At 37.3% G+C, this 15603-nt stretch overlaps 1 protein-coding gene across 1 annotated transcript in view; it reads right to left on the bottom strand.

Moving 5' to 3' along the window:
• Nucleotides 1-13778, bottom strand: part of PDCD-5 (programmed cell death 5) — a 32628-nt gene extending 18850 nt beyond the window's left edge. The window contains exons 1-2 of the mRNA XM_081745000.1: nt 13572-13778; nt 7720-7816 (exon numbers count right to left, since the gene is read on the bottom strand). Coding sequence (XP_081601126.1) covers nt 7720-7816; nt 13572-13637 — 163 coding nt within the window. The 5' untranslated portion in view covers nt 13638-13778. The remainder of the gene's footprint in view (nt 1-7719; nt 7817-13571) is intronic.
• Nucleotides 13779-15603: the final 1825 nt, after the last annotated feature.

The following is a 15603-nucleotide window of genomic DNA, read 5'->3' as shown; positions in this document are numbered from 1 at the left end:
GTCTTGAAACGCTGAATCGTTTGTAAAAAACGTTTCTTGTTATCTGTTACCGTCAGGGTGGAAAAAAATCATGATTTTTTTTTTTAATCATTTTTGATGATTTTTTTTATTTAAATCAAATCTTTCTCCTCGTATAATACAAATCACCAACTGAAGAAAAATCATTAAGAATTAGTATTAAATGCTAGTTATGCCATTTAAGTGAAAGTATTGAGGTTGAATTTTGAATTAATCCCCAATCGTTAACCTATATCAATTCCAAACAATGTTTCTTAATTTAAATTATGGCTTTTTTTTTTCGTAAATTATAGGCTTTCAAACATCCTCCCTATTTATCCTAGGATCACGGTTCATACCTCATTCTCTTCAGAATAGAACAGCCTTTAAAACGGTAACATTCACATTTTCCCTATCATGTCCCTGAAGCGGAAAATTTTGAGAGAAGTCGGGATTTTTTCTGATTTTTTTTTTTTCAAATTTTGATCCCCTCCGGACTCCCCTGTGTTAACGCACAGATCTCAAAATCAACTGGGAAATACTAAGGGTGTACTAAATGTGTGTACAAAATTTCAAGCTTCTATCTTGAATAGGGCGGGAAAAAATATTTAACAATGAGCTAAGAACACCCCACAATACCCCAGATAACCCGGATGTAATATAAAAATTTCCTCAGACATCCATGTTTATCCTAGAATCATGATTTGTACATTATTCTCTTCAGAATAAAACAGTTTCAAACGGTACCAATCAAATGTCTCCATCGTGTAGGCTATCTGGGGCTAGAAAATCACGAAAAAAGTTTTTTTTTTTAAAGAAATATCCCCTTTTTTAAGTTTTACCCCTCTGTACCGCCTCTGTTTAAAGGCAAAGATCTGAAACAAATCTGAAAAATACTAAGGGGTGCAGTGAATGAGTGTCCAAAATTTCAAACTTCTAGGTGCAAAAGTAAGCCCGCGAAAAATAATATCCCCAAACACCCCAGATTTCCGTATAAAACAGAATCTCAGGTAACAGTTTCCTGAGACATTCATATTTATCCTAAGATCATGGTTCGTACATCATTCTCTTCAGAATAGAGCAGCCTTTTAGATGGTACCATTCATATGTCTCCATCTTAGGCGGGAAAATCGCGAAGAAAGCTAATTTTTGTTAAAAAATATCCGTCTTTTTACATTTTTGCCCCTCTGGACCCTCTGTTTTCACGCAGAGATCTGAAATCATCTGCAAAATACTAAGGTGCACTGAACGAGTGTGCAGAATTTCAGTCTTCTGAATGCAAAATGTAAGCCCGCCAAAAAATAATAAAAATAGGCACAATAAAAAATATCTTTTTTAAATTTATGACGTCATCACATCCTATGTCTCGACGCAGAGAGGTGTGAAATCATATGTAACGCGCTGCACAATGCCTTCAGCCCAGAAAAAGTTTTATTGGTACTTTTTTAATCGAATAATGTAGATTTCATCCTATCACCTAAAAATAGGTGATATAATTTAAAAGGTTAAGCGTTAAGGAAAAAGTACAACAATGCTTATCAAAGCAGGCCGGTAGCCAGCCCAAAAATGTGGAGGAGGCCTAGTAGAAATTAGGGAGGAGGGATTCAACCATAGTATAGTTCATCACGATATTATAGTTCATTTGCAAGTCTACCGTGAAAATATTAGGGGGCAAGCAAAAAATTTTTGGGGGGGGGGCACCCTAGCCCCCCGCGGATACGGGCCTGTATCAAAGTGACACTTTTTTCCATAAAAGTTACTGATATTTGGCAGGGGCATATTTTTAAGGAAATTGTAACTAGCTCGGGGCACGAAATACATAAATTTTGCCTAAAATTATCAAATCTAAAAAAAAATTCGGAGAGGGGATAGGACACTTCTAAATACGCCCTATTATCTGGGAACAAATATATAGACGCGCACACAAAAGAATCTTCGTCTTAAATTTCGATGGTGATTTCCCCGTTGGAATAGTTAACGATTTACGACATAAACCCTATGTTACAAAGAGAAGAAAACAGGATTGCCCTGTTACCCGTTCAAAACGGGATTTTCCCTAATCATCCTCTGCATGACACTTGTTTTCATACTATGCTGTACATACAGTACATTTGAGTCTCATTCTATTATGATTATCATCTTCCATAATCGAAATAACACAACAGAAACGGGACTTTACTTATTTTCACTTTAAATTATTTCGGAATTTGATTTAAATCAGACTGATTTAAATCAATCCACCCTGGTTACCGTTTTCGTTCTATGGTGAAAACGTTGAAACCTGAACCGGAAATAGCTAATTTGAATCACTTCCAGTACTAAAAGAGAGTTAACGAAGCAAGTGGAACTTACTCTTGAAACGATAAATCGTTTTCAAAACCTAAAACCCGCTTTTCGATATATGTTACCGTTTTCGTTCTATAGCGATAAACGTTGAAACGGGAAGTGTCTAATTTTAACCACTTCCGGTTTAAATAGAGAGTTAACGTAGGAGGTGGCAACTATCCTTGGTATTCTGAATCGATTGCAAAAATTCGCATCACGATATGTCTTGCCGTTTTTGCTCTGATACTTGTCAAGGGACGGACAGCGCCCCTTATGCACAGCATAGTTTGAAAGTCTAAAAGAGGGATCAGTGTGAAGTTCACCAAATTAATTTTGTAAATATATATTGAATTGTTTCGAAACGAACTATTTTTTTCAAAGCTGTCAATAACAAAGGATTGATTTTGGTTTTGAATCGAAATTTGAAAGGGGAGAAGCTCCATCAAAATACCGATATATTGTTTTTGATGCATTTATTTTTATACAGTCGTGCAACAGCTTTATCATTCTGTGTATATATATATTCAAAATTGCGAGTAAAATGAAAAATTACTGCATTTTACACAAGTAGGTGAATCGTATGATGTATACCGATGCTTCACTCTTCAGTTGATATGCTCCTATAGAACTTTTTTTTTTTTTTTTTTTTTTTTTTTTTGGATTGATTGGTTATAGTAAGGAGCGTAATCTACGGTTTACGTGGAATTCAAACCATATGAGCTCCCAAATTCGGGTCTTCTACGACGAAGACGCTTACGCTAAGCATATAGGCAATAGCTTATAGACTATTTTGTGTTTACATAGCTTAGGCATGTAGTATCTAAATTACTACTTTGAAAAAAATGGATACACTGTAACAGCTTTCTCCATAAATAAAACACTGACGCCCACCGCTATTGCTTCATTGCATGTATTTACGTTACATGCTTTCTTAACAAAAAATCGAATGTACACCTTTCATCTTCTTCTGCATCTCATAATGCATAGGAAGGGAGGTCATCAGTAGCGGATCTAGCCCAGGGCTGGGGGGCCTAGGCTCCCCAGTTTTTTGAGCGACATAAATAATTTAAGCTATTATTTATATATTTTCGAAGGTTTATAGTGAAATGATATACCTATCATAGTCTGGATTTTTGTAGGCCCCTCCAGTCTTTACCTTCTAGAATAAAAATATACTCTCTAACATGTAAGAGTACAGTTTTTATATATAACAATAAACTTAGCAAGAAATCTCACTATACTTGTTTTCTTCATCCGAAAAAAATAATAAAAAGTACGGGTCTCGTTCCCCTGATATTTCCTGGACGTAAGATTATGGCGGGTAATGGAATACACTGCGAGGATCGATCTTTCATGTTGATCTATGCACTAGCCAATTACGCAGCACTCAAGCCCCGTTTGTGGTTCGGAATTAATAGTTGGTTCCGTCCTTTATAATTTCTAAGTTGCATTGCTGCATAAGAACGAAAAACACAAAACTTCAAACCCAAACCGATTTTTAAAATTATATCAGGATATGCTGCAGTTAATACTGAAATATTACTTACAAAATATGAACAAAATCATAACAGACGTTTTCGGAAAACTACGTCAGAAGAAAACTCACCCCAAGTGTATACTACTCCTTTCCATGAGAAATAACATATAATATTGTGGGGAATCTAATGAAATATTTATTTATGAAGTGATTTGCTATAATTTATATATTGATATTTCGTAAATAAGATGCCACTCTAAAATGAACTAACAATTTAGCCACTTCTTTCATTAATTCCAAATATTTGATAATAACTATTGTATCTTCGTAAATGCAACAGTATTCTCTCTTGCTAATCTTGAAGTTAAAACTATTTTCCATTTCTCTCTCTCTCTCTTATATTGTCTTCATCGCTAAATAGCGTTATGACTCCACACCGACAGTACATTAAGTTTTAAAGGAGTAACGGATTTTAAAACTCCTATACTGGATAAAGAATTCAGATTTTTGTACTTTACACGTTAATATATTGTACAGATCAATGGTCTACGATATGAACTTGGGTGCTTGAACTCTTCTTTATAACGTTGTGTGTACGCCACTGGAGGTTCTTGTGTTCAATTTGAGTTACCATTTATGACATCTTTGATTAAATCTGAGCTGAGCAAATGTATTTAACTGCAATTCCAGTATCACGTGAACAAACACATGCAGTATACTACAAATACCGAAAGAAAAGTGTTCTCAGCAATCGGCATTTTCGCTATTCAGCGTTCTTTACAAGAAATGGAACGATTAGCTTCAAACTCCTCTTCCGCACAAGCTGCAGATTATAGGTCAGTGGTGTCTGGTTACTTAGAGGGATGGAAGTATCGAAAAAGAAAATTCCTACGAAGGTCACAGACAAACGACATCCCACACCCTCTGCCCCATCCTTCGCGAGGGAAAAAAAGAATAAAAAAGGGGAGATAAACTTCTAACTCAAAGGTTCTGTCCTATCTTCCAAATTGGGTTCGACAACAATGCCATCTATTTTTGTAAGTTTCGTAAAAACTGAAAACTATGCCCCCTGCGAACGTAAAATTGTACTTCTTTCTGACGACACTATTTCATGGCTTTGGACCAACCTTGATTCTAAGATTTGTGTCAGGTGCTATTTGAAAAAAGCGTGATGTTTTGAAAGTGACATGTGTACATCCTGTGTGTAATATTTTTCAAACAATGAGAAAAGAAATTTGCTGCAAGGGAGAAAACAATACAAGAAAATACGAACTTCCTTCTTCTTCATAAACGCAAGAATGAAAATATACGTATACTAATAAAACGAAGGAAAAGTAGGCCTCTTATTCCCTCCTTGAGAGCTTTGACGCCCACTAAAAATCCACAATGTTTGTAAATAAACATTACGTTCAACTGACTCTTTGAGTTGAGTTGATTTTGAGTCTTACGTCCCGTTCAGCAGCGAGGATATATGGGACGTGGACCTACTGATTAACGTGGAATCCGAACCACATGAGCTCCCGCCGGCAATCGAACCCGGGTCGCCCACGCCAAAGGCGCGTACGCTAACTGCTTAGCCACGAAGGATCTCCAACTGACTCTTGAATTCATACACATAGGTAACTGCATAAAGCAGAAATTTACTTCTTTTATCCCCGACATTTTCCACATTTCCAAATCACTAGTGTTCCTCGTAAGCCTTCGAGTCGCTTTGCACTAAGTTAAAATCGTCCTTAAAAACTTCTAATTATTTACATTTAACTTATATATATATATATATATATATATATATATATATATATATATATATATATATACACGAGGGGGTTAAACAAGTTTCCGGCCTAACACAATAAATGAACTTATATTTGAAAATACTTATAGGATGTTATGTAACTATATTTTAGAGGATGTTTTGCAAAATATCGTAAATGTATTTCAAATACATCTCTTTGCTGCAGGCTTGAGCACCTTGTGACTTCTACCAATGTAAGAAGAGTGTAATCACCAAATACCTCTTCTCAAAGGATATGGGATCGAAGGAAATTAATGAGGAATTGAAACAGACAATGGCCAATGACTGTCCTTCATATAGCACACTGCAATCGTGGGTGGCAGAGTTCAGGAGGGCAAAAGAAGCATTGAAAATGAGGAGGGATGAGGAAGACTCAAATAGTGGTGACCGTGGATCGTGTGCACGACATGCTCTTTGCAGACAGGCGAATTGGTCTGTCACGTATTGCAGAGACCCTAGAAATCAGTGTAGAGAATGTGCATTACATCGTGCATGAAGAAATTGGTCGGTAAAGTGGGTGCCCAAACTCCTCATAGCTGATCAGAAGCAGATAAGGCTGGACTGTGCACAGAGTGTGTTGCGCCGTTTTTCAGTGCTTCTAACTTTATTAAATAACTTGTTACTGTTGATGAAACGTAATTATACGTGTATGTTCCCGAGAACAGAACTGTCTATGCAGTGATGCTACAGTGGGTCACCAAGAGCGACAAAATGTCGCAGAGACAAACCCGCCGGGAAAGTGATGGCTGTCATTTCTTGGGATTGTCAGAGGATAATACTGAGCAAATATTTGGAAAAAGGCACTACTGAATGCTGGAAGATATGTGAACATGCTAGAAAAATTACATACCGTACTGAAGGAAAAGGAGCAAGGAAAACTGTTCAAACGCATCGACTTCTTACAAAGCAACTCTCCTTACTACAAAGCAGCCATCGCAATGCACAAACTGCGCGAACTGATGTTTGATATCACTAACCATTTCCCCTATTCTCCAGATCTGCCCCCTCGGACTATTAACTTTTCCCAAAACTTAAGATCCACCTGAAAGGAACTGAATTTAGACACACTAATGACGTCATAGCAGCTACAGACATGAAAATATTTCATCATCATAGGATAAAATTGCTGCAAGATAGCTGTGTTAAGTGTGTCGGCCTACAAGGGAATTACCTTGAATAAAATGCTATCACTTTGTACGTGGCGTCATGTTCTCACTCCGCAGCCAGAAACTTACCTAACCCCCCTCGTGTATATATATCTATATCTATGTATATATTAATGCTAAATTCTAAATATGGTTATGGCCTGTTAATGCTAGTATGCTTATGCTTCATGTGGGTTTGGCGGTATAGCTTATTAACTATTGCAGTGTTCTAAAGGTAAACGATAAGAACTGTCAGCAGTTTATATACTGTGTCCATGTTGCTTAATTACTAAATTATATTGTGCTTAACATAGAATAAATACTTATAGATTTCACGTAAGTAGTTACAACTTTATCAACAATTAACGTGGCCCCTGTCATAATAATAATAATAATAATAATAATAATAATAATAATAATAATAATAATAATAATAATAATAATAACACATTGCACGTTCCATGTTCACTATCACCACTGTCCGTTTTCAACTGAAGGCAGACAGCGAACATGGCGGAGCAGTGACTATTAAGAATTCAGCGTTACTCACAGACTGTGACTGTGACCTTTTCCTTTTATAATAAGGATTAACTATTTGAGATTACAGACTGACAGCAAAAAGAAAGAAAAAAAAACTGATTCCTAAACTTATACTGAAAAGCTGCAAAAGAGTGTCGCACCAGAACCTAATAAAGAAAGAGTCATTTAAAAAAGTTAAATCTTGCAATTATAAATTTAATCTAATATTAAAATTTTCAGAATTTTTAGAAAATTTTCTGAGTTTTGAGAACATTTACAAATTTCCTGATTTTTACAAGTTATTCACATTAGTAGACACCCCGATACGATGGCCAATAATAAGGTTTGAATATTCTAAATATATTCACAATGGAATTATGGTTTTATCTTTATTCTTTATTTATTATTTTTAAATTACCCATTAAGATCCAATAATTTATTTCTCATTATGTTTTACTTACGTCTTGCTCTGGCTGACTGATCCAATATCTGAGACAAAAGAACGTTCTTCACTTCATCTGCTTCCTTCTTTTTGTCCTCCTCATTGCCTGCATTCCCCTATACGAAATAATAATAAAAAATGAGTACGTTTCGTTTCACAGTGAGAAACTATGACAGGCTTCCAAACTACGAGGTGTATTCAAAGAGTATAGAACCTTTTCTCTGCGTAAACCAATGAAACAACGGAGACTTTCTTCAATATTGATGTAGAGGGAACATTCATGCGCAGACGTGATTTTTTTTCTCGTTCGCAAAAACCGTCAGTGGCTTCCAATTGACCAACGAGTGAAGACATGTAGTGAGCGGTCGTGGGATTTCAGTATTTTGTAAAATGACAAACACTTGAGCAGCGATATTGCATCAAATTTTGCGAAAAGCTTGGCTATTCTCAAATGGAAACCATTCAATCGGATCGGTTATTAAGTTTTGAACGAGAATTGGGGCATGAAGTGTGTGTCCGCGGAATTTGATTCAGGCTTGCATCGACAAACAGAACATTCCTGTGTGTCACCAAACTCCTTACTCACCCGACATGGCTTCGTGTGACTTTTGGTTATTTCCCCAAGCCGAAAATGTCAGTAAAGGGGCCTGATTTAAGTCAAGAGAAAACATCATGCGGATGCTCACCATTCCAAAAACTGCGTTCCAGAAGTGTTTTCAACAATGGCGGCAGACATGAAAGAAAGTGTGTGCATCAGCAAAGAGACTACTTTGAAGGCGACTACTGTTTCGGATTTCCAAATGGATAAATGTGTTTTTGCCAACCAAAAGTTCGATACTTTTTGAACACACTTTGTATGTGAAACCAATACTCGAATTTGAAGTACTACATCTATAACTACTGGTTGCGATAGAGGAATAAAATAAAAGTTCGAACCTGTTCCTCGGACGCTGAACCCATATGTAAACGCAAGTACTCGCTGTTCTTGTTCTATGGGAATTAACATTAAAAGTACAAGTGGTAATTGATGTCTACCACTTCTCTTGGAATAAAGAATTTTAAAAAATCGTAGATAAAATATATTCTTGGTACTGAAAGGAAATGAAATCTCCCACGATTATGCTCTATAGGCAAAGAAAGCCGATGATTAAGGCAAGTGAATGATGATGGAACAAATAATGAAATGAGAATGTGGGAGGAAACGCGAGAAAACTCACGGACACGACGTTGTCTACCATAAACTTACATGGCTGGGGATCGAACCCGGAACTCCGTGCACCAGAGGTAAGCACTCGATCACTGAGCCACTCTGCATCCATATTCTTAGTACTAAATCCGCATCAAAAATCTGCTTCTCGCTAATTACTTCCATTTTATTCATTATATGATCAGTTTTGTAATCGAATAAACGTCGATGTTCATTACTTCCTGTTTCAACAGACAGATAAAAGTGGTGATAAAACTTATTCTTGGGGCACTGAATCAGTATCAAAATCCGTTTTTTGATATGCCTTACTGCTTTTCAGTTAAAAGGGCATTACCGTGGCCACATATTTTTCAATTTACTTGTGCTTTAAAACATAGATTTCGATGAGCTGTATCCAGTGACAAAACTTTTGATTTCTGGAACCGATCGCGCTTCAAGTTCAAACTTACGAGGAAACGGTCTTAAGTGTAAACAACCGATTTGGCTGGGGTCCGGATATGTGTTACGACAGACCTAAGTAGGAGACACGTATTTTGGCGTTTGGGCCCATACACAGAAATTTCCTAAATACTGGGCCCCAAAGTGGCCCTACATGCGATAACTAGGAAGTGAATGACGTTACTTGTTCACAACCGATTTGGCTGGGGTCCGGATATGTGTTACAGGAGACCAAAGGAGACACGTATTTTGGCGTTTGGGTCCATATGCAGAAATTTCCGAAATACGGGGCCCCAAAGTGGCCCTACATGCTACAACAAGGAAGCGAATGACGTTACTTGTTCACAACCGATTTGGCTGGGGTCCGGATATGTGTTACGGGAGACCAAAGTACGAGACACGTATTTTGGCTTTTCGGCCCATACGCAGAAATTTCCGAAATACGGGGCCCCAAAATGGCCCTACATGCTATAACTAGGAAGCGAATGTCGTTACTTGTACACAGCCCAGTTGGCTGGGGTCCGGATGTGTGTTACGGGAGACCAAGGTAGGAGACATGTAATTTGGCGTTTGGGCAGTGCGGACCAGTGACCGACTGGGACGAAATGGGTGTCATTCGATTTGTGTTCACACATACATGAATAATTGATATGGCATTTCCCCGAAAATTCAATTTTGATCTGCAAAATTAACGAAAATCCAAGATCCAAAATTCCAGATTTTTGTTAATCTTCAGCAGTGTTGGCTGGTTTAAACCAGCTGTTTTTTTTTAAAGCAAATGGTTTAAACCCCCCCCCCCAAAAAAAAAAAATTAAATCATGTGAACTTCATGCTGACGTATCCACATATCAAACCATCTGCATCAGTTTCATCTCCTTTTCACTTCTTAATCAAGGCGTCCCATATTCAATTCTCAGTCGAACCACAACACCTCTTTCAAGTGTAAACCAAGTAGCGGTTCGGATGACACTTTAAGCGAAAGTCTTCTCCTTGATAACCTCAGAATTACACAAGGATGATAAGCCTAAACATACGAAACGACTCCGAACTCTATATTTCTGCTTGCCTGAACGCTAGTTGTTTTATAAATAAACCAAGGTTGCTTAAATATATTGATAGAAATTGGCAAAATTTATCGACTGCCTACGTAGCTTCCAACATTAGCTTGGATTGGACTTTCAGTTTAACTTTTATTGAATGATATCTACATACTAAATTTGTAATTTAATCCCTCAGTTTTACCGTACTGATTATGATACGTTGATCTTAAAATTTTACATACCAAGCAATAACGGTATTTTCTCAATGGCTAAGGCGTTAGTTTCCCGATTTATATACTGTATAATGGTTTCACGCGTGCAACTGTTTATCTTTTCGTCCTTCTGAAATGACTCTTGACGATTGCATTACAAGTATGTAAAGATCAGTACAACGTATCATTTTTATCAAGGGTACATCGTGAGTGAGTCGGCAGACTCATTGTATTTGTGTCCAATTATCCTGATGTCGAGTCCAAATGGAGGACAATTTTTCTCGGACGTAAGCCGAGAAGCGGCTGGGATTCCGCTTTAAGCTTATGTGACTCCTACCAGCATAACCCCGTTGTTGTATAACATCAAGGCGAAACAAACTTATTTCTGTCCATATATAATATAAATACATAGAGCAAATTATTAAAACTAAACTAAAAACTGATTCAAACCAAGAAAACCGGGTTTAAACCAAAAATCCAGGTCTTTTGTTTTTTTCGAAAAAATAAATGGTTTTTGCCAACCTTGATTTTCAGGAAAATGGAATACGGTATCAGTTATTGATGTACGTATAAATACGAATCGAATGACACCCATTTCGTCCCAGTCGATTACTGTCTCCATTGCCTAAAATCCAGGATTTTTGTTGCCGCCTTTTTCCATATATATTTTGCACCCTGTACTTCTGCATTATCGTACAACGGAAACGATAGTCTTCTCTAAGCTTGTTCATTTTTCCTTTCCTTTCCACACTTTCTACACTGTGTTTTCAAATTCATTAATCCGTGGGCCACACTGAAATATCGCACCCAACGCATTGATTCGCCGTGTTATACGACTATAGGTAGATTATTTTCGGAATGACTTTTGGCACGAAGCAAGTCAGCGAGCCGGAACATGAGAGGGGAGTGATGATTTGCGCACAGTGAAAGTGCTGTGGTCAGTATGTGTAGGCTGTTAGCCAATTGTTTTCGCGTTGTTGTAGAAACGTCATGCTGTGCGACTGGATTCAGAGCTGCACGTACGAATACTCACAACTGTTCTGAAAATACTCTACCTATATCATTCTTCTGAAGTATCGACACCTCCGTCGTCTTGCAAATAGTACCAACATATTTTTCATATTAAACTTAAGGTTCAGATCCACTGTACAGATCCACAAATCTGTAAACATCTGATAATTCACAAGACAAATTTGTAATATTGTTTCAATAGACCAGTGTGTAGCTAGCAAGATAATCAAATATGATGTGTTACCTGTGAGATGCGTATCTACATAGATATACAATAATGAAAGTCTAATTTGTTAAGCAACCACAAGGAAGCCATTAATCACAGTATACAAAATAAAGTGAAGTAAAGTATTTGAAATCAGTGTGATAACTCGTGACATGCAACCATAAAAGTGTCCCTGAGGGATCCACATATTTGTGAAATTTACATTGGTAATGTGTTGTTACTCTGGAATACTAATATGCAAGCAATAAAAGCATAGCGGGATATTCATAACGTCTTTAGCAACATACAATAAACCAACACATAAGATGTTTCTATGCCACATACAATGTTTTGCGCTAACCTTGTTTATGTGTATACCCCCCATCGCTGACACGCATGATCCCTACGGACACACCCTCTTACTAAAGCTTAGGCTCCCTTGGTGTGCTCCTGTCTCGACTCGGTTAGATAGTATTCGTGCTTTTATGGTCACCTAGCACAAGTTGGTTAGTCTTTGCACAACAGTTCTTATTGTATATCTAAACTAAAGCTATCCTAAAGTGAATCTGCACAGAGAAAGCAAATCCACACTTCAAGAAAGATTGTTAAAGATACACTGACGTTTTACTGAAAAAGAACGATAGATTTATGTATTTATAAAATTTATGTATGGATCCGTACAGGTCCCCTTTCCCATTTAGCTAAAATAAAGACAGAAAACAACGTGCCATGCGGGGCTCTAACCCGCCTTCACTCGCTAACGCTCGCTCGGAATGCTATGTGAATTAAATATTAAAATGCGATTCAAATATTAAAACTTAGTACAGAAAGGAACCGACCTAGCTACTAACCCATATGGGAGGGACCGGTGTTCTAGAACCTTCCCAATCCGTACAATAAATCTTCACCAAACATATCTTTACTCCCAAGCTTACCTAATGGTCAAATACAAACTCCCAATCACCATTTCCCACCTGCTTTCTCCTGTAAATTTCCAGAAATTTTACTATTAAAAAAAAAAAGGGGGGGGCGTTAAAGTTAACCTGCTTTGAGCACTGCCAACTATTTTTGTGACTCGGTCCGCGATTTTCAATAGTATGATGGAACACTCAAATCACTAGATTTTAATTTGCGACACCAAAGTGCAGGATTACCGTGGCATTATTTGAAGCCCTTGAAACTGAGATGGTGAAATAAATAACTGAAAAAAAAAGTATTAATAGTCATTTCATAACTTTCCCACTGGTGTTTGTCTATCTGTAACCCTTTTCATTTCTAATATATTGTATTTCGCGTGTATCCTGATTTTCTTATGATCTACTATACACCATATATGGCCGCCGTGCTGATACGGAATATGGCATTACTGTATGGGCTCCGTCAGCGGAGGGTGAAGCTGGTGGGCCGCGCTGTAGCACGTCGACAAAGAACTCTGTCCGCTATAGTTGGTATGAGCGTAATTGAAAAAATCTAAATATAGGTATTGTGTTCCTCATGTTACTTGATAATTTATATCTTACTTATTTGTTTCTTGAAATAACATCAGATATTTCTTCCATAAAATTGAGATTTATGCATCCGTAAACTGATATAAGACCTAATTCCTCTTCCTAACCTATTTGGTGTATCTTTAGTTACATGTAAACGGGTTCGCAATAAGGTAAGCTTGCTCCAAGCCCTGATTTTTTCGCATTAAAGAACAAATCTTACACTGCGGGTTGTGGTAGGTCATACACATGCTAGCTTATTCTTACTTACCCTTCTCTGAGATTGCAATTCTGCTAATCTTTTGGCTCTAAGCTCATCTAACTCAGGGTCTGCCATTTCAATCCAATAGTTATAATTATTAACTTCTCATTCTGTACTTTGTCGATTCGCTTTCCTAAGTTTCTAAATATACCTCACCACTTGCAACAAACTTCGAAGTGTGCCTTTCAAACCATCATCTTTTCGCACATCTTTAATCCATATTGGCCCCGTTCCGTTCATTCTCACACAATGAAAGTAAATTTTACCTCGGAGTAAAAAGTGACATTCAAACAAATTTTTATTGCCCCGCGTCGTAAATTACAATTAACAAATTATTAATGTTCAACTATTTAAAAATCCTAATGGGTTCTTTTCGAAAGGTTCAGAAGCAATGATAATATTAGCGTTAAATTCTTGCACTGAAACGATGAGATACTTTTTGTTTGTATCAAATTATTATTGTCAACGCTAGTATGATATATGGTCTGAAGTAAACAAATGAGAGAGTAACTAAATGAATAAAGATTAATACAGGTAGAAATAACATACATAGGCAAAGACTTATCATGCAACCAGGCCCGTATCCAGGGCGGTCTAGGGGGGCTGTTCCCCCCTAAATTTTCGCCGACCCCTAAAATTTTCACGGTAGGCTTGCAAATGAACTATAATATGGTGATGAACTATAATATGGTTGTATCGGCCCCCCCTAACATCGGCCGGCCTCCCTACATTTTTGGACTGGCTACCGGCCTGCATGCAACTCATTAAGTAAGGATCTTCAGAAATTCGAATGTCACAACGCAAAGAATGTAATAGGACGAAATTAATACCTATACTCAGGCTCGGACTGCCAGGGCAGGAGGGCAGGATTTCTTCCCGGAGCCCTCTAAAAATATATATAATAATGAATATTGAATAACATGGAAAGTATGATAAAACATGTCTGCTGTGTTGCAGCATAGTTTCTCGTAGTGATCTGTTCCGTTGCCCGAGTTAGGTGGCCCCCAGTATTAAATGTGGTCTCGGGGTCCCATTATTGGAATTAAACTAACGTATTATAAAGTAGTAGAAAATGCTTCAACAATATAAAGAAAGGGGGCCCCAACATCATCTTGTTGTGTGTACACATCATATTAAATGTGTATTAGGACCCCATGAATGCTCCTTCATGCTACATGGAAAGGGAAGACGGGGCCCTCGAAGTGAGGCTTCTGTCGGGGCCTTATACCTTCCAGTCCGAGTTTGTCTATACTGACCATTGTAAACTTTGTTAGAGGGCCCAGACTTAGAAAAGGGGACTCTTTTTTCAAAAGAGCCCCATTTTGGGGGAATTTTCTCTCTTCAGGTACATGATATCGACATGCGAGAGGTACTGTTTGAAACGCTGATTCATTCCTAAGAGAACGAGATACGATTTTAGGATATATAGTGATAATACTATAGATACTTCACTAAACTAATAAACTAAAAATTATAAATAGAGGGGGAAATTCAAAAAGTCAAATTTTTGGACACATTTCTGTTTATCCTAGGGTCATGATTAATACCTCGTTTTGTTTTAAATGAGGCTAGGTTTCAAACGGTACCACTTGCATGTCCCTATCGTGTACTTAAGGGAAGAAATACCCGAGAAAGGGAAAATTTCTCCTGAAAAATCTCCTTTTCCAATTTTGACAGAATTTTTCCGCTTCTAGTACATAATTGGGAAATTTGAGTAATATGGTTGGACACATTGTTTCATTAGAAACAAAACGAACTACGAACAATGACCCTAGGATAAAAGGGGTGTGTCAGGAATATTTTTTAAAAAGCTCTAAAATTTACCCCTTTTTCTTCTTCCATATCTGTGACGTCATTGCCCCCAGGAATTGCACGTGTGACTACAAAATGCCCATGAAACATGTTCTTTGATGTTTTCACGTTTGAATGAATATGAAAACCCCGGTGTCAAAACCTTTACTAGAGATTTATAAAGTAAATTCCGAAGGTTGATGCCTTGTCGATACATTAGCCATAAAGTGTAAATAGGTTAACAAACTCC

Source organism: Thermobia domestica, chromosome 18, assembly GCF_964235325.1.
Source record: "Thermobia domestica chromosome 18, izTheDome1.hap1.1, whole genome shotgun sequence".
NCBI lineage: Eukaryota > Metazoa > Arthropoda > Insecta > Zygentoma > Lepismatidae > Thermobia > Thermobia domestica.
The sequence above is the reverse complement of the archived record's forward strand: the minus strand, read 5'-3'. Positions and strand labels throughout refer to the sequence as shown.